Raw genomic sequence first — 19951 nt, 5'->3', positions numbered from 1 at the left:
GAGTTTTTGAATGTACTTCACTCCGACCCCTTCTACTGATGAAGTTCAACCGTCCTCCACACAGATCCAAGCCCGCATATACAGTCATAGTAGCCTTACGGTCATAGTAAACAGTACGTTCCAAAAATATGTTCGCGTTTTCCAGTGACGAAAGAGCTTTCAATATTGCATCATTTTCCATTTGTCTACGTCGCATCCCAGTTTCCCCCACCTGCTTCTATTCGCTTCTCTGTAAATGCTAGTGGCTGGGCTGTCTTAGCTCTTTTCTGGGAACATCAACTTCTGTTAGGAATTGGAAGTCTGCGTTATATTATACCCATAAAATTGTTTAAAATCACTTAAATAAAAGGGCCTCGTTAAGTAATTACTGTAATTGTCACGTGATTTCCTCCCTTTCTACGACGCTGCGACGTAACCACTTGGACGGACAGTAGATAGCATGTCTGAGTAATTTTATCTTTTCGAATCGGGCAGAAGTGAAGATTGAATTTACAGTACGTAAGATCTCTTTTATAGAGTAGGTACAGAATTATTTCAACATGAGTTAGTGATAGGAAGTACGAACCTGGTAATTGTAATTACGTACAATAGTCTATAGTGCGATAATATGCACATTAGAACTGAAGCCTGTATCGAAATGAACGGCCACCATTTTCAAAAATGTGTTTAAGTAAATATCCATATTATGATTATTTTTCAATTTAACTTCATTCTCTATAGTGTACGCTAATGTGTTGTAGACAGTATAATATACACTGCATAATGAATACGTCCGCATGGATAGCTCAGTTCGTGAGTAAAAACGCTTATTGTTAATACTGTACTGTATTTTAATTAAACAAAAACATAATGAAAATGATCAAACTCAAAATCGCGATATTTCCTAGTTTACGTAATTGGATGAACTACTTTTCTTCCCTCCTATACCTAGTAAAGTGATTTGTTTGTACATTACGCCAGTATCATCGAACTCCAGTCGTGGAAGGAGGTAGCAAACGGTGTTTCCTCTTCTTAATTGTTGATCCAAAGGTATAGCCAGGTTAATATTAGAAATGTTAGTAAAAATAAAATGATGTCCCTGTAGATTTAAAAATGTATTACAGAACTGATGAAATCGCATCAAGTAGACCTAAGATGCACTCAAAGTTTTAAATAAGTAAGTTCAGTTCCAGATACTTAATAAAATAATAAGTAACTGAACCCCGAAAATACCATAAACACATCTTGTTTTGTATCTTTTCACAAATATTACAAAAAATAGCTTTTAAAATTGTAAATAAATACCTGTAAGATCATCAAAGTCCTCTTTATGCTTCCGATCAAAGTGGCGTTTAATATTGAAGCGTTTTATATGCGCAATTTTAAACCTACATATTAAGCAACAGACTTTCTTCTTTTTGTAAGTAACAAAAAATTCTTTCTGCCCCTCTTCCTGAAATTGACGTCCCGAGATCGAAGCCATACCCTCCACTGAATGAAGCGTGTCTTTACGAAGCACCAGGCGGAGGAGATGGTCGGTGGAGGGGATGGTCGATGGAGTGAGGCAAGGAGGCTTTGAGTGCAGTGCCCTTCGGAGCCATTTTTCCCCATGGTTGGGTTAAAGCAATAATAATGTCGTTATATTTATTTATGAATTTTTTATTTACATTTAAATAAAAGTTCATTTTTCTCAGTTTAGGTATAATGAGGATTGGTTCCTTTCTTCAAAATATGATCCAAACTGTTTAGTCGCGTCTGTAGCTCAAGTGCTATCTCTCTGGCTTACATCCAGACGGACCCGGCTTCGATCGTCGACCAGGTCGTGATAGAATTTGCAGTGGACAAAGCAGACATTTCACAGGAATTTACGATCGCAGATTTGATTCAAATGATGTCAAATTGACGTGAAATTGTTGGGTTTTATTTATTTATTTAGTTATTTATTTATTTATTTATTTATTCATTTATTTATTTATTTATTTATTTATTTATTTATTTATTTATTTATTTATTTATTTATTTATTTATTTATTTATTTATTTATTTATTTATTTATTTATTCTGGTGTAGTTAAGGCCATCAGACTTTCTCTTCCACAACACCAGGAATACAAATACAATAATATAGAAAAACAGAGAAAAAATACACAATATACAAAATAAAAACATTACAGATTTATATAAGGGCATAAAGGACTTCAAGTATGGATATCAGGCAAGGATAAACATGATCAAGGATGAGAATGGTGACTTGCTTGCAGACGCTCATTCAATCCTGAACACATGGAAAAACTATTTTGGACAACTACTAAATATACATAGGCCAAATAGAAATGATCGGGACGAAATTGAAATACAAACTGCCGAGCCATTTATACCCGAACCCACACTTTCTGAAGTTGAAATTGCGATAGAAAATCCGAAAAATTATAAGTCTCCAGGTATTGATCAAATTCCAGCAGAATTAATACAAGAGGGTGGAAGCGCATTATCTAACGAAATTTATAAACTTGTACTTGCTATTTGGGAAAAGAAAATTGTACCAGAACAATGGAAGGAGTCCATAATCGTACCTATCTTTAAGAAGGGGGACAAGACTAACTGTAGTAACTTTCGAGGAATATCACTTTTGTTCACGTCGTACAAAATTTTGTCCAATATTCTTTTGAGAAGATTAACTCCATATGTAGATGAAATTATTGGGGATCATCAGTGTGGTTTTAGGCGTAATAGATCAACTATTCACCAGATATTTTGTATTCGACAGATAATGGAGAAACAATGGGAGTATAAGGGTACAGTGCATCAGTTATTCATAGATTTCAAAAAGGCATATGACTCTGTTAAGAGAGAAGTTTTATATGATATTCTTATTGAATTTGGTATTCCTAAGAAACTAGTTCGATTAATTAAAATGTGTCTCAGTGAAACGTACAGCAGAGTTCGTATAGGTCAGTTTCTGTCAGATGCGTTTCCAATTCACTGTGGGCTAAAGCAAGGAGACGTACTATCACCTTTACTTTTTAACTTTGCTCTAGAGTATGCCATTAGGAAAGTCCAGGATAACAGAGAGGGTTTGGAATTGAACGGGTTACATCAGCTGCTTGTCTATGCGGATGACGTGAATATGTTAGGAGAAAATCCACAAACGATTAGGGGAAACGCGGAAATTCTAGTTGAAGCAAGTAAAGGGATAGGTTTGGAAGTAAATCCCGAAAAGACAAAGTCTATGATTATGTCTCGTGACCAGAATATCGTACGAAATGGAAATATAACAATTGGAAATTTATCTTTTGAAGAGGTGGAGAAGTTCAAATATCTGGGAGCAACAGTAACAAATATAAATGATACTCGGGAGGAAATTAAACACAGAATAAATATGGGAAATGCCTATTATTATTCGGTTGAGAAACTTTTACCATCCAGTCTGCTGTCGAAAAATCTGAAAGTTAGGATTTATAAAACAGTTATGATACCGGTTGTTCTGCATGGTTGTGAAACTTGGACTCTCACTTTGAGAGAGGAACATAGGTTAAGGGTGTTTGAGAATAAGATTCTTAGTAAATATTTGGGGCTAAGAGGGATGAAGTTACAGGAGAATGGAGAAAGTTACACAACACAGAACTGCACGCATTGTATTCTTCACCTGACATAATTAGGAACATTAAATCTAGACGTTTGAGATGGGCAGGACATGTAGCACGTATGGGCGAATCCAGAAATGCATATAGAGTGTTAGTTGGGAGGCCGGAGGGAAAAAGACTTTTAGGGGGGCCGAGACGTAGATGGGAAGATAATATTAAAATGGATTTGAGGGAGGTGGGATATGATGATAGAGAATGGATTAATCTTGCTTAGGATAGGGACCAATGGCGTGCTTATGTGAGGGCGGCAATGAACCTCCGGGTTCCTTAAAAGCCAGTAAGTAAGTATATATTATGAATTTAAAAATAACCAACGTTCTGGAGATAATTAATGATAATTTATTTATTTAATCTGGCAGAGCTAAGGCCAGTAGGCCTTCTCTTCCGCCCAGCCAGACTCTAATTCTAATTAAATACATTTGCTTACATAGTTATTACATTAATATCTAGATCATAAAACAACATGAAAGTAAATAATGAAAATTGGATAACTAATGTTAGTGTGACAATAATAAACATTGGTAAGAAATAGTTATAATAATAATAATAATAATAATAATAATAATAATAATAATAATAATAGTAATAATAATAATAGTAATAATAATAATAATGAGATAATTTAGATATTTATCTGTGATATATATAACAATTAAACATTGAGAAACTTGAAACAGCTATTATTGTTCACAAGAATTGTTAGAAAAGTATCTCGTTAGTCTATTCTGAAATTGGTTTGATGTCTGACAGTCCCTGACATTACTCGGTAGGGAATTCCAAAGTCGAGGAACAGCCACATTGAAAGAAGATGAATATGAGGATGTTCGGTGGGAGGGAATGGATAATATTGAGGAGTGTTGTGATCGTGTGTCCAGGTTATGATGGGTGGATAAATTTTGAAAACGAGACGCAAGATAGACAGGAGTGGAGAAATGCAATATGTGAAAGAGAAGGGAAAGACAGTGGATTTTCCTACGATCTTCTAGATGGAGCCAGGACAACATTTCGAGGGATGGTGTTACGTGGTCAGCCCGGCGAATATTGCAGACGAAACGGACGCACATATTATGAACACGTCATAGTCTCTGCGCCGAAGTAACGCTTAGGTCAGTAAACAGAATATCACAGTAATCGAAGTGGGGCATTATGAGTGTTTGCACTAACATTTTTTTTTTCCATGGAAAAGGGTAGAAAATTCTTCAATCGTCTAAACGAGTGGATTAATGAGAATACTTTTTTGCAGGTTTCTGCAACTTGAATGTTCCAATTTAAACTTTTATCCATATAAATACCTAGATAGCTAGGTCGCATATAATATCATGTCTCCTGTCTTCCATATCGAGGTTACATTTACGTTTTAAGTTCGTAGTGTGATGGAGGTCTAAATACTCTGGGGTGAATCTGCATTAAAACGACAGAACATGAAATATCGCTGGATTGGAGCGGTGCACCTGTTCACATTGTTAACAGATTCCTGACATTTCTTAAAGCGAATGTTTGTAAATAATGGCCCTGAACGGGAACGCGACTTGTATCGATTTGCAGCGAAGTCGTGTATGTTCACTCGTAAAACTTGATGGTAAGTGTGCTTTAAGTACGCTGTTAGAGGCAGAAGTAGGCCCCTTCTTCCGAAGTAGTGTCGAACAGCACGAAAACACAGCGCGCGGTGCCTGACCGGGGGAGTCGCGGTAGCTTGGGAATCGCGGAGGGAAGGTCAAGAGGGAAGGTCAAGCCCGAGCCATAATTTAACAGACTGGTACGGAAAAGCAGAATGGGAGAGAGACGGAATTAAAGGTCACACGGCAAAGAAGGTAAAACACCGAGTGCGAGATGGATCATCGTCAGGGGGAAAGAATATGGGGTACGGAGTAGGAGGAGGGGGGAGGAGAGGCGTCGAGCACCGGCTTCAAGATCCTCCTCCGTGCTACTACATATCGAGGGACAATTCTCTATAAATGTGCTCAGGTGTTTCGGCAGGGGAACAGTAGTTCTGTAGATTTCATCTCCCTCGGAAGAAATTGTGTTAGTGTTTGTGTTAGTGCCGGTTTGAACCATGTCGGGAAGGATTTATGTGTTACTGGCGACGCTATTCGTCATCGTCGTGGCCAACGCCAAGGCGGAAGAAGACGTCAAAATAAACATTAATGGTGATGACGCCGTCGCTACAGGGCTCAGGTTCTTCGTACGATTATACGACGACTGCAGCAAGAAGGACGGACTGTCGCCATGTTTAAAAATGAAGGCTATCACGTTTTTCGACCGTGCTATGAGAACTCCGGAAATTCCGCTAACGGACTCTCTTATTCTCGTGAAGAATGGTTCTCCTGCAGAGACGAGTTCTGGTCCTCAGGACCAACAGCAAATGCCTGTTGGTAGGTCCTTGACGGAGGCAGAGCTCGAAGCAACACTTCCGAGGGGAAATTACGAGGCCAAAGACATGCAGCTCAATGAGCTGCTTCTGGACAGAATAGCTCGATTTTTCAATTCGTATAAGGTGCAAATTGCCTTACCGAAATTGGAAACAACTGAATTGAAAAGGAATCTGGAGGAAGGTGTGTATAGAAACAGTAATGGATAGGTTTAAAATGTTTCTATAAGATACACAGTTACTTTTACAAATATAACATTGAAAATAATTCATACTAAACAAAATATCACAGTAATTCAAGGTGCAAATATCATACACATAATCAAAGAGGGTATTAAATCTGTGAGCGGAATTATCATTCACTTTCAAAATGTAAAAGTAGCTACTTTTTATATAAAAACAGTAGTGAAATTATACGTAAAAGGAATCGTTCGCATAAAGATGCAGCTGGGAAAAAAATAAGTTTGAATCTCACTGAAGAAAGTAAACCATTGTATTGTATTGTATTTATTAACATTCCATGGTATTCATACATTGCTTCACAGCTAGAATATGGAACAAGTCAAAAAACTTAATACTATTATAAAATCTTAATTTATAGTCACAGTCTAGATTAAATATATACAGAAGAGGTTTACAATATAGTCTACTAGTACAACACAAAGTTTTAGTATCAATTTCATGAAGTGTTATTGAATGTCATGAATTCACCTACAGAATAGAAGGCATGAGAAATTAGGTACTTCTTAAATAGTTTTATGTTTTGAGTTTCATTTTTTATATCGATAGGGAGGCTATTAAAAATTTTTTACTGCCATATAAAGCACTCCTTTTTGATAGCATGATAGACTTGCCGATGGAGTATGAAAGTCATTTTTTGACGTGTATTTATGCTATGAACTGTTGAATTAGTTACAAAGTTTTCACGATTGCATACGAGGAAGATTATTAATGAAAAGATATACTGACAAGCCATGGCCATTATTTGTAATTTTGTTCAGTCTCCACAATGCACACTATTATAAAATCAGCTGAACTCTATGGAAATAATAATAAGTCAAAATATATAATAAGTAACTTATAGAGGAACAAACGCAATGAAGCTATTATGATTTTATGTCTTTGTCAGTTAGCTTCTTTTTGAAAAATGACATCCAATTATAAATTAATGTCTTCATTTAACGTGCACTTACCTACCGATGCATTCGAAGTCAGTGATGTAATCATACGGTGTTAAAAGGTAATGGGATAATATAAGAGGCGGGGGAAATCGTGCTGAGAAAAAAAAACTTAGCTTGTTAGTACCAAACAAATATTACAGGATCTGCCGGCGATAGAACTTGTTTCTTTAGCAAAAACCCATGAGCTGACTGAGTATAGACGTGTCAAAAGAACCATTTTCTACTTTATAGCCATGTGTAAATTTATAAGAAGTATAAAATTTATATTATATGATAGGATATGAATAATTTTTCGGTAAGCTCTCAATTAAAGAACTAATAATCGAAGATTGGGGAGAAATTTCAGTGAAATTTTATTCGACTCCTTCTTTGGTTTTGTAATATAACTCACATATTTGAACCAGGGACATTGATTTATGACAAAGAAATGTGCATAACAAAAACGATGCAATTATGCAGAACATATTACATAATCCAAATGATGTCATAACATCATTTTCCTGAATGTGTCACAACAGAAAAGTAAACGTCCATTTCATGCTTGCAACTTAAAATAGAACAAAATTGAATGAAGACTATTTATTTTAATACGTGCAGAATTTAAGTCAAATTTAGTCATAGTGTATGCTAATATTTTACACTTACATTTAATAGAACAGATAATTACCATAGCAACAGCCATCGGCGTGGCTCAGTCGGTTAAGGCGCTTTTCTGCCGGTCTGAAGTTGCGCTCGGGCGCGGGTTCGATTTCCGCTTGGGCTGATTACCTGGTTGGATTTTTTTCCGAAGTTTCCCCCAACCGTAAGGTGAATGACAGGGAATCTATGGCGAATCCTCGGCCTCATCTCGCCAAATACCATCTCGCTATTACCAATCTAATCGACGCTAAATAACCTAGTAGTTGATACAGCGTCGTTAAATAACCAACTAAAAAAACATAGTAACAGTCAAATGTCTCACGTGACTTCGGTATTTTCTAAACTTTTAATGCAATATTATTGATTTATTTTATAACACTTTCGACTTAGAATGTTACCATAAACAACTCAAGTTATATAGCAAAATTATAACAACGTAACACTTCTGGATAGAGAGTAATATGGGGCTGCAGAAATATTCTGAGAAAACCTTCACTTCCTCAAGACAGACGCGACTTAAACTACTGTCTCCTTTAATATTCTTGCTCAAACTGTATTTATTTTGGCTGAGAAATTAATTCAAGGGTTAAACAATAGTATTATACAGTTAAAATCAGATTTTAAAGTTGTTAAATTGCTGTTAACCATTTATCTTCACTATAGTGTTTGTCTTCGTTTATGAATTAAAATAATATTCACCTACAAATAACACTAAGCTAAAATTTTTGTCTCACAATTCATATTTTCAACTACATTTTCATAGATCAGTTTTTGATAAGAGTATCTTTCTGTCAATGTGAAAATTTTCAAAGCGTGTTTCTACCTGGTGTTTCGGAAAGTTTTTTGTTATCATTAACGTAAACAGCGATTGTACTACTATATAATCATGATAATATTGGAGTTTAAATACATTTAAATAATGTTGTGAAAACGTGACAACCATGTTACCATAATATCAAAGAATCAAGTAAAAGAATTAACCCTTATCCACTACCCTCTTAGCCATGACATCTATCAGAATGATTGGATAAATAGGCATAATGGATTTCTAAAATAAAACCATCTACTCTTCAGTAAGGGTGACTACAAGGAACCAGAAAACAAATACATTTATAGAAGTTTACAATGAAACAATGAAAATACTTACAACAGAATGATGTGACGTCTTATTAACGTCAGTTTAACGCTATATATGAGCTTAGTTGTTTCGCTCGGAATTTGTCTGACCCTTCCCAGAGGTCAATGCGTAGACTCGTGCCAGTACTCATAACAAACCTGATCTCATATCTACATTCGGGTTACATCATCCCCGAGGCTGCTAACCTACATTAAGTTAAGAAGTTTGTTTCTTCCAAGAGATCTCATGACACGTAAGTGCCTTGTCTTTAAGATTCCTAACTCTTAACCTGGATATTTCATCTGTCACCGATGGCCATACAGAATTATGAATGTCATTTAAGAGGGGCACTAGAATATTAAGAAGAAAAAGAAAATGGAACCGGAGACGTCTCATATTACCCGTGACCCCATATCTTCACGCACCACCGTAATAGTTGCTGCGGGCAGACATCTGCTCGCTACAAACAGGTTCCAGATGGAGACATTACAATAATAGTGCTATTTAGTCGTCTGTCCAGAGCTAATCGAGACTATTGTGTATAATAACACAAGAGCGTGTCCGTGTCGCCCTAAATTCTTTCTTTATTGCGAGTTATATTGCAGAATTTTAGAGCTGCTGTGTCATTGAAAAGCAAAATTTATTTACTATTTCATTGTGCTGTTCCTTTTTAACAAATTGTCGAAATTAAGGAGAGATATTTTAAAGACATTTGATAGGGGTTTTTATCTGTTACTTATACTTTACCTTACCTCAAAAGAAACTGCATTTTATTCATAACTACAGCAATTTGGTTATTATGGCTATTATTATACAGTCTTGTAAGCACAAAATAGGTCACTGTAGACACGGTTAACAACAAAATACAACGAAACAATAAAATACAAAATAAAATAAATTAATTATTCGTAGCTTGAATTAAGACACACTAACACATTTAAAAAAAATTGTCGAAATTAAGGAGAGATATTTTAAAGATATTTGATAGGGGTTTTGATCTGTTCCTTATACTTTACTTTACGTCAAAAGAAACTGAATTTTATTCATAACTACAGCAATTTCGTTATTATGGTTATTAATATACAGTCTTGTAAGCAAAAAAATAGGTTACTGTAGACACGGTTAACAACAAAATACAACGAAACACAATAAAATACAAAATAAAATAAATTAATTATTCGTAGCTTGAATTAAGACACACTAACACATTTTTAAAAAATTGTCGAAATTAAGGAGAGATATTTTAAAGACATTTGATAGGGGTTTTCATCTGTTACTTATACTTTGCCTTATCTCAAAATAAACTGCATTTTATTCATAACTACAGCAATTTGGTTATTATGGCTATTATTATACAGTCTTGTAAGCAAAAAATAGGTCACTGTAGACACGGTTAACAACAAAATACAACAAAACACAATAAAATACAAAATAAAATAAATTAGTTATTCGTAGCATGAATTAAAACATATTAACATATTCCAGCTGTTAAATTTTATTTAAAGAATAAAGTGGATTGTCGATAAGCCATTTATGTGTTGCCTGGTTAAAATTTTGAAAACACTGAGAGACTCCTGCGGTAATCTGTTGAATAAGACAATGGCAGTCGAGTTGTACCAAACAGACAAACAAAACTTTTACCAATCTAAAACATACCGTGCTATGTTAACTAATATGATACCCACAATGAGTAACTAGGATTTATTTTTTCGTCTGGTACCATTTTCTCAGTACTTCATTCATTCATTCATAGTGTCCTGCCCAAGGGCAGGTCTTTCACTGCAAACCTAGCATTCTCTAGTCTTTCCTATTTTCTGCCCTCCTCTTTGTCTCCTCATGTGATCCATATATCTTAATGTCATCTATCATCTGATATCTTCTTCTGCCCCGTTTACAATTCCTTCCAATGCATCTTTCAGTTGGCAGTTTCTTCTCAACCAGTGACCCAGCGAATTCCTTTTCCTCTTTCTTTTCAGTTTCAGCGTCATTCTATCTTCACCCACTCTTTTCAACACAGCTTCGTTTCTTATTCTGTCTGTCATGTCAGTAATTAATGAACATTTTAATACATATTGTTTATTAGCAGTTTGACATTGAAGGTAGAAGTTTTTTGACATGAAGTTATAGTTATCTTCTTTTAATTTATTAATTAATAGTCTGTCATAATTTTGATTAGGTTAGTTAATAAGTTAAAATAACTTAGACTTATGTCATAAAAGCTTACTCCTGCAATGTAAAAATAGTGATATACATTATAGGCCTATATAAAAATGTTCATTATGTTTTGAAAAATAGTTTCTGAGAAGATGGTAATTTTTCTTCTCCTCAGATACATCGCTGAAGACAATCTGGGACACAAAAGGACACATTATTTGACCCGAAATCTGTTTAAAAATATTTTCGGTGGCTCCTTTCAAGTGTTCATCTGTTGTTGAAAGTGATTGTTACTTTTAACTCACCTCGTACTTACTTTAAAACTGACAAACTTAAATTAGAAGTTTTCTTTGTCGACTAAAACATTAAAAGTAACGAAAAAATATTTAATATTTTACAACAAAATATTTCAATTGATCACTTCCACCGACAGCATTAAAGTTCACAAAAGCTGAATTACTCAGTACTATTCACTTACGTAATTGCGGACCTACACAAAAAAGATTATGTGATCCCATCTCCCTTGCTATTTACCGTCTTGAAAATAAATGTAATTATTATCAGTCAATAAAAATACTACTAACTTATCTAACAGCAAAAAACTGGGTAATACTGTATATATACCTGACATTTCCTAACAGAAGCACAAATGCAATTGCCGGTATAAATGAAATTGATTGACGTTGTGTATGACAGTTCCCGCTTTTTATCTTTGATGTCAGCAGATATGATTATAAGGAAATCAATCAAACTAAACTAAGTATTAAAGAATAAGATGATAAGGTGTTTTCAATAAAAGAGGTTCGTTTGACGTGACAGTCTTTCAAGTGTAAAAAAAAACACAATCCCTAGCTGCTCATTTCAATCTCAGACCATATTTAAATTACATTCACCTTCAGATCTATACTTCTAGTGCAGGAGATGAAATGAGGCGCTCAGTGCACAAATGGCCCAATCCACAAAATTGTGTTTCCTTTTTACCTCTTTGTAACTGTGCGCGAAATGCGATACACAAACTAAACTTATGCTGAAATCTCATACTAAATCTGGTAATGATGATTAGGCCGATTTACACTTTGAAGAGAACAATAAATGAGGAGCTCTTTAAAGCAATATAATCAATATGCAAATTTTGTGGGTTGGGATATTTGTGTGCTGAGCGCATAAAATCTACAAAATAGTTGTCCTTCAAATTATTACTGAGGGAGTCAAGTAAAGAAAGTAATACACCGATCTAGTCCCCGTTAGGTGTTGAATTTCAAACTAAATTATAACACAAATGAAACATGTGGAAATAGAAACCATTGCATTCTAAAATCTCATACATTAGTTTGTCATGTTATCCATTCGGTCAACCCCGTTGCGGGCTATTAAATTCAACTTCAAAATTTTCAAAGTTTTTAAGAATAATTAAAGAAAACGGGTGGCCGATTACACCAATGACTAAGTTCGTTGAAATCTGAATTTCGAACAATAATCTTCAATGAATTTTATTTTTATTTTATTGGGTTATTTTACGACGCTGTATCGACATCTAGGTTATTTAGCGTCTGAATGAAATGAAGGTGATAATGCCGGTGAAATGAGTCCGGGGTCCAGCACCAAAAGTTACCCAGCATTTACTCGTATTGGGTTGAGGGAAAACACCCGGAAAAAACCTCAACCAGATAACTTGCCCCGACCGGGATTCGAACCAAGGCCACCTGGTTTCGCAGCCAGACGCGCTGACCGTTACTCCACAAGTGTGGACTCTTTAATAAATCAATGAATTAATGAATGAATGACGAGGAGAAATGTTTAAAAGATAAGCGAAAACGCGTGGCATTCTCCACTTGTATCCTTTTTTAAAAGGAAAAACTTCATGACAAGACAAATAATCATAGAGGTTTTGATTTTGCTAATGCATTTACGAGCAACTCCAGTTCGTACTAAATTGATCTAGGGAAAATAAAAATCTCGAGTGTTATTTATTAAGAGTATTTCGAAAACAGAAAAATTAAAATAAATAATGATTAAAGAAAAAGTGAATATAATTATTTACAAATACCACCAGAGACGTCTAGTGTTAGGGTAATCGCGGTAGCGTCGTGGTTAAGGCGTGATGCTGCAAATCCGGAAGGTCACGGGCTTGATTCGCGATGACGTCATGGATTTTCTCCATTGGTTTAATCCTTCCAGCCGCGCTATGACCCTGGATTTACTCAGCCTCTAATAGAAATGAGTACCAGGAGCATTTACTTGGAGGCAAAGGCTACGGGCACTTAGGACTGACATCCCTACTTCCATTAATGCCAATTGTCTGTAAAGGTAGGAGTCTTAATCTTCCGCAATCCTCTGGGCCGATTTTTTCCTGTAATGGGGTTCACTTTACATTTACCGTCTATAGATAAACTGCCCCAACTACAGCTGATCAACAGAATCAAAGGGGTGAATAACTAAAATACTGATTTCTATGATAAACACAATTAAATAATTAAAAACATAATTTAATGCACAAGAATTGAAGATAACGTGATTATTAAAATTAAAGCCAGAAAATTAATTAAATTTACTAGCCTAGGTACTAAAAAGAACATTAAATACACATAACACTGAAAAATTTTAAGAATTTTTATTGATTATTTCTTATTTTAGTTTTAGGTAGGTTATGATGCTTCTCATTAATCTGTAAGCAGGGTTTTAGAAGTGATGAGTTGATATGTCTTGTTATACTTTATTATCTACTGTATTTTAATACATTTTGCGTTTAGTCATTTTGTAAATATCTTGCTGGAAGCTTCAAGCGAATCTCTTCGAAACTTCGGCTGTTGTGAAAATATCAATTTTTCGTACAATCACTCAGAGCCTTCTAAATTATATGCGCAAGAAAAATAATTTCAAGTATTAGCAATAAAACATAAATAACTTAAAACATAATATTGCTGTCTAGACGTTATGATTGGTTGAAAATCAGCGGATTCTTACACTCCATTTGTAAATAAATAAATAAATAAATAATTCAATCCTCCTCAACTTGGTGAGGTTATCAAAGATAAAGAATGTTAAACAGTAACATTTAAAATGACATTAAAATGTCTTACAAGAAATTTGTTTACAAGAAACTAAAATTTGCAGTAGATAATATTTCACATAATGAAAATTGATAAAAAAAATACAGATAAAAAAATAGACTGAGAAAATCCAACTGTAATTTGAATTGAAGTACAAATGTCGCCGTAAAATCTGCAGAGAACCCTTCAAAGCTATAATAGAAATTTCCTTAATTGTTGTTGTTGGGACTCCAAATTTATGACAGAATGACACAAATTGCTTTGTTATGGTCCCTCTAGCGCCCACCATTAATCCGATGACTTCTATATCCATGAGTTTATATGATGTTTTGTAATAAGGGATGGAGGGTTCATAAATTCTCCTTTTCTCTATATTAACGTTCTCAGGTTGATTCTGATGCGTCTCGAATCTGATGGTCGGATCCAGAATATAACCTTTTGTCTCACCAGGTTTAAATGTTATAATATCAATACGGCGATGACTTCCAGTATCCGCTATTCCATGGATTTCTTCATAGGTAGTGTAGTCATTGGACTTAGTAAATAAAATTAAGTTATAATTTTGAATTTTAAAAGTTTGAGTTCAATTTACGTGCGCAAAGTAAAGAGTTAGTACCAAATACTTTGTCTAGGGCTCAATTAACAAACAAACCAGGGTCTCTCATTCGTGTCGATAACCGCTTCTGTAACAACGGCAGCATTTAAACGGTTTATAATTTCTGTGAACTGTTTAAAAGATTCTGGGAATGGGCACACTACGTAGAATAAATTTGGTAGCTTCCGGGGTTAGTGTATGTCTTCTCGTCCGTCGTGTACGTGCTGGAATAAAACATGGAAGCAACATTCTTGAGCACCATAATATAACGGACTCAACTCTCCGAATGATCCATTCACACGTAGTTCTCACAGTAGTAGGTCCCATACAATAGCACACTCACTTCAATTACCTTATAATGTGCTCTCTTACAATAGTAGTGTGGGCACACCCGTTAACTGGCAGCTTCTTAACGAACTGGAAGGAATAATTCTATTCTACTAAATCTTGTGACATTTCAGGCTCGTGTTAAGGGGAGTTCCTTCTTAACGTATGCAAAATAATGGTAAAAAAAGTCTACATTCAAGTAGTTATAAATATGACACTATTCATCAGAGCTCTTACAATTTTTAGTGAGGTGAGTATACATATTAAGATTTAAAATATAGAAAGAAATGGTTACTCTAGAGTAAATCTTTCCCCTTAAATTAATTTTTTAATATTAACATTTTCCTTATAAATTCACTACATGCCTGTGATTAAGATGCACTCTATTCACTTATTATAGCACACTTACTTACTTATTTACTTACTTGCTTGCTTACTTACTTACTGGCTTTTAAGGAACCCGGAGGTTCATTGCCGCCCTCACATAAGCCCGCCATTGGTCCCTATCCTGAGCAAGATTAATCCAATCTCTATCATCATACCCACCTCCCTCAAATCCATTTTAATTTTATCTTCCCATATACGTCTCAGCCTCCCTAAAGGTCTTTTTCTCTCCGGCCTCCCAACTAACATTCTATATGCATTTCTGGATTCGCCTATTCGTGCTACATGCTCTGCCCATCTCAAACGTCTGGATTTGATGTTCCTAATTATGTCAGGTGAAGAATACAATTGTGCAGTTCTGTGTTGTGTAACTTTCTCCATTCTCCTGTAACTTCATCCCTCTTAGCCTCAAATATTTTCCTAAGCACCTTATTCTCAAACACCCTTAACCTATGTTCCTCTCTCAAAGTGAGAGTCCAAGTTTCACAACCATAAAGAACAAGCGGTAATATAACTGTTTTATAAATTCTAACTTTCAGATTTTTTGACAGCAGACTGGATGATAAAAGTTTCTCAACCGAATAATAACAGGCATTTCCCATATTTATTCTGTGTTTAAATTCCTCCCGAGTATCATTTATATTTGTTACTGTTGCTCCCAGGTATTTGCATTTTTCCACCTCTTCAAAAGATAAATTTCCAATTTTTATATTTCCATTTCGTACAATATTCTCGTCACGAGACATAATCATATACGTTGTCTTTTCCGGATTTACTTCCAGCACACATTGATTTGAAATTTTAGCCATTTACTGCTAATAGATACTAAAACACACCCTATCAAAATTATTAATATATCTGTCATATTATGGGCTTGGGGCTTATAACAATCATCACTGTCAAAAAAAAATTAAGGCGAAGATTGGTATAAGCCCTATGCACATAACATTGCAGATATATTAATAATGCTTTTAATCATTGTTCACTGTGAATGGATTAGTAGGCCGATCTATGAACCCTAATTTAGGGCGGCCTTTGTTGATACAAATTTATTATTAACAGTAAGTTTGTAAAATTGTAATTCAATGTGTTCTATAATAAGTGAATAGAGTGTACCTAATCACGGGCATGTAGTGAATTTATATAGAAATTTATGTTTAAATTAAAAAATTATTTTAAGGGGAAAAGTATTTATCCTAGGGTAACCATTCTTTCTGCAGTCTAAAACTTAATGTGTAGGGTGTATATACACATCACTAAAAAATGAAAGAGCTCTGATGGTGTTATATTTATGACTACCTGTAGATAGGATATTTTTACAATTATTTTGCAAGCGATAAGAAGCAACTCCACTTAATTGAAATGTAATGATTAATGAAACTTCAACTGTTATAAAATAAATATCAAAATACAAAATATATATATATATGTATCTCTTAGAATATTTAAACTTTCATAGTGCAATGAGAAAATATAATTTTTAACTGCAACCAACGACGCTACTACATAATTTAAAATACGATTCCCCACAAGAATAAAATACTCTTTAAGGTATACCGGTACATCGACTCTAGAAATGTCAGATTTCTTCAAAATTTTGGTAAATAATGTTTTTGCCTCATCTGGAAGCTCATGTCTCCTAGTTTTCAAAAATATATAACTTGTATCAATTATCTCAAAATGTAAATATTAAATGGGCATTTAAAATTTAAGCGCACTATAGGCCTACTTTCTATACTTACGCCATCTTCAGTGTCTGTTTTCTCCTATTTCACATTTTCCGACATTTATTATCCTTCCGACGGACAAAACGTAGACTTCCAGTTGGGCAAAAGACTTCATTAAGGTACCAAATTGAAGCTTAAACATGTGGCTATATTGTAAACTAAAGTTATTATTTCCAATCGATTATATTTATTTTATATCAAAAACATACCAATGTAGGCCTATATATATATGTATTCTAAAGTGCTTATATAATGTGGCATATCTTTAGATTGATTAAAGATAAATAAATAGCCTAATTTTAGTTTGTAACATTTCTCCATTCGTAGGAGAAAATTTTTTTTTCTATGGGCTCCCAAATTAGTCTATCAATTTTTAATTATATATATTGCTTAGTTTAACCCAAGAATCATGTCGCCAAAGTTTGAAAGACATTAAGATAAAAATGGATTTTTATCCTAAGAGTCGATCTATATTTTAAACTCGATATCATTTACAGAATAAATATACAAGAAGATTTAATCAAGATTTCTCGTAACTGAATAGAATTTCTGGACGAGAAAGTATAAAATGGATGGACAACTAAGTGTTTCTTTTATTTCATTAAAATTCTAGAATTTTCTTTCCTGCATTTCTACGCTGTTTTTAAAAAATGTTCGGAACATTCCACTCACTCACTCACTCGCTCACTCACTCGCTCGCTCGCTCGCTCGCTTTCCCGTCTATCTATCCCTTCATTCGTTCTGGGACTAGTAACTTAAATTATAATCTCTCCATTATTCACTACCATTCGTTCGATAATATTTACTGTGCATTTTATTGCACTCCATTCTATAAAGTGAAGAAATGTTCCCTAAAATAAAAAAGTACACTTTTTTTTCCTGCCCACGCATCCATCTTTCCTTTGCGCTTTCCTCATTTTCTCTCTATATCTACATAGGCTAATTCTTGCTCCTGTGAAAGAAGACTCCCGTTAAACAACACATTTATATTCTTTATTGCATTGTTTTATATACTTGAATATTCCACGATGATTACATTAAGTTTCATTGCCATAAAAATTTTACAACACGAATGTCAGGCATCCTGCTGGCAATAATTAAACGCTATACTGAATGTTGGAACACACAGCTCTCTCGTATCATTAGTCTTCACCGCTGGCTTGTTTCCAAAATGTAAAGTCTCACAGAAAGAAAAGAGTATTATACCTGCATTACAAATATGAAATAAAGACATGTTCTAGGAAATATAGGCTATAATAATAATAATAATAATAATAATAATAATAATAATAATAATAATAATAATAATAATAATAATAATAATAATAATAATATCAATGATTTATTGAAATACAAAAACGCATTTTGAAATACAGTGGTTTTCGAAATAATATTGCTCGTATTCGGGAGACAGTTCAATAGATACAAACATTTAAAAATGCTACAAAAATGAACAATTTTGTCTTAAAAACAAAAACGAAATGTAGTAAAGATACGATGTAGAACCATTTAGCAATAATTAATCAGAATTTTATTAGTAAAGAATAACTGTAATAAAAGAAACGAGCAAAAAGAAAATATGGAATATTTTGTAGTTCTTAATTATAATTAGTGAAGAACAGAAAACAAACGTAATGAAAATAAAATATAGAACCATAACGACGGCTCAGTTCAAAAGGAAAACAACTAAAAATTGTAATAGGCCTACCTATTAAATTTGTGAAAAATTCGTTTCGTTACCGGCAATCGAACCCGAGATTTCACAGCTATGCGCGCTGACCTCTCTTTCCAACTGAGCTATGCCAAGACACGAGCCACGGTGCCAGCCGTACTCTTTTCGTTCACACCATCAATAGCCTACTACCTGCATTTTTCAGATATACAATTCTTTTTCTGGCCAAAATTTAAAGTTTTGAGAAACATGAATTTTGAAGCCTCATGTTGTGTGAAAAATCCTATTAACACATTCTGACAAACTTATGGTATAATTTATATAAAATATTATTAACGGAATTTCAACGATCCTTCGATTTTTCACAGCAACAAGAAGTTTAAAATGCAGGTTTCTTAAAATTTTAAATTTCGAGTTCTTTTCCTTTAGAACTGGGCCGTCGATTTAGTTACAATTTATTAGTAAAGAATAAAAAAAATCAGAAAAACAAAGTACAACTACTTAGTATTTGTTAACTTTAATTACTAAAGAATAATAATAATAATAATAATAATAATAATAATAATAATAGTAATAATAATAATAATAATAATAATAAATTAGAAAAATTAATATAAAAATTCCATTACTTCTTCCTTAAACCTATATGTACATTGAGTTCAAAGATATGGTTATAATTATATTTGTACTAATAATAATTATTTTTGTGTCATGTCATATCTTGATAAAATCGAAGTTCGGCATAATTAGCATATGTAATCTATATAGTTTATTATTTAAATGTGTAAACAATGTAAAATTATTATAAAACTGAGAGATATTTCATTCACGCATTATGGATTATCTTATTAAACTGTTGTTGTTGTTTAGTCTACTGTCCAAAGACAGGTCTGAACCTCACAAATGATGCCAACATGGCATCACTTATGAGGCAACTACGCCAGGAGATAATGGGATAAGGTAGTAGTTCCTTTTCTCTTCCATTGCATACATCGTTGACTAGTAATACATTATACTAATCAGACTTCAGATGTATACAAACAATTGTTCTTCCTCTGACACATATCGTCAAATAAGATGTACTGCCTGATAATAGATGAACCTATCAGCCAGAA

The 19951-nt window shown here is 33.9% G+C and overlaps 1 protein-coding gene across 1 annotated transcript in view; it reads left to right on the top strand.

Annotated features, from left to right (window-relative positions):
- The first annotated feature begins 5600 nt into the window (after positions 1-5600).
- Positions 5601-19951, top strand: part of Osi12 (DUF1676 domain-containing protein Osi12) — a 31576-nt gene continuing 17225 nt past the window's right edge. Inside the window, exon 1 of the mRNA XM_069823200.1 lies at positions 5601-6174. Coding sequence (XP_069679301.1) covers positions 5676-6174 — 499 coding nt within the window. The 5' untranslated portion in view covers positions 5601-5675. The remainder of the gene's footprint in view (positions 6175-19951) is intronic.

Source organism: Periplaneta americana, chromosome 4 (genome assembly GCF_040183065.1).
Source record: "Periplaneta americana isolate PAMFEO1 chromosome 4, P.americana_PAMFEO1_priV1, whole genome shotgun sequence".
NCBI lineage: Eukaryota > Metazoa > Arthropoda > Insecta > Blattodea > Blattidae > Periplaneta > Periplaneta americana.
The sequence above is the reverse complement of the archived record's forward strand: the minus strand, read 5'-3'. Positions and strand labels throughout refer to the sequence as shown.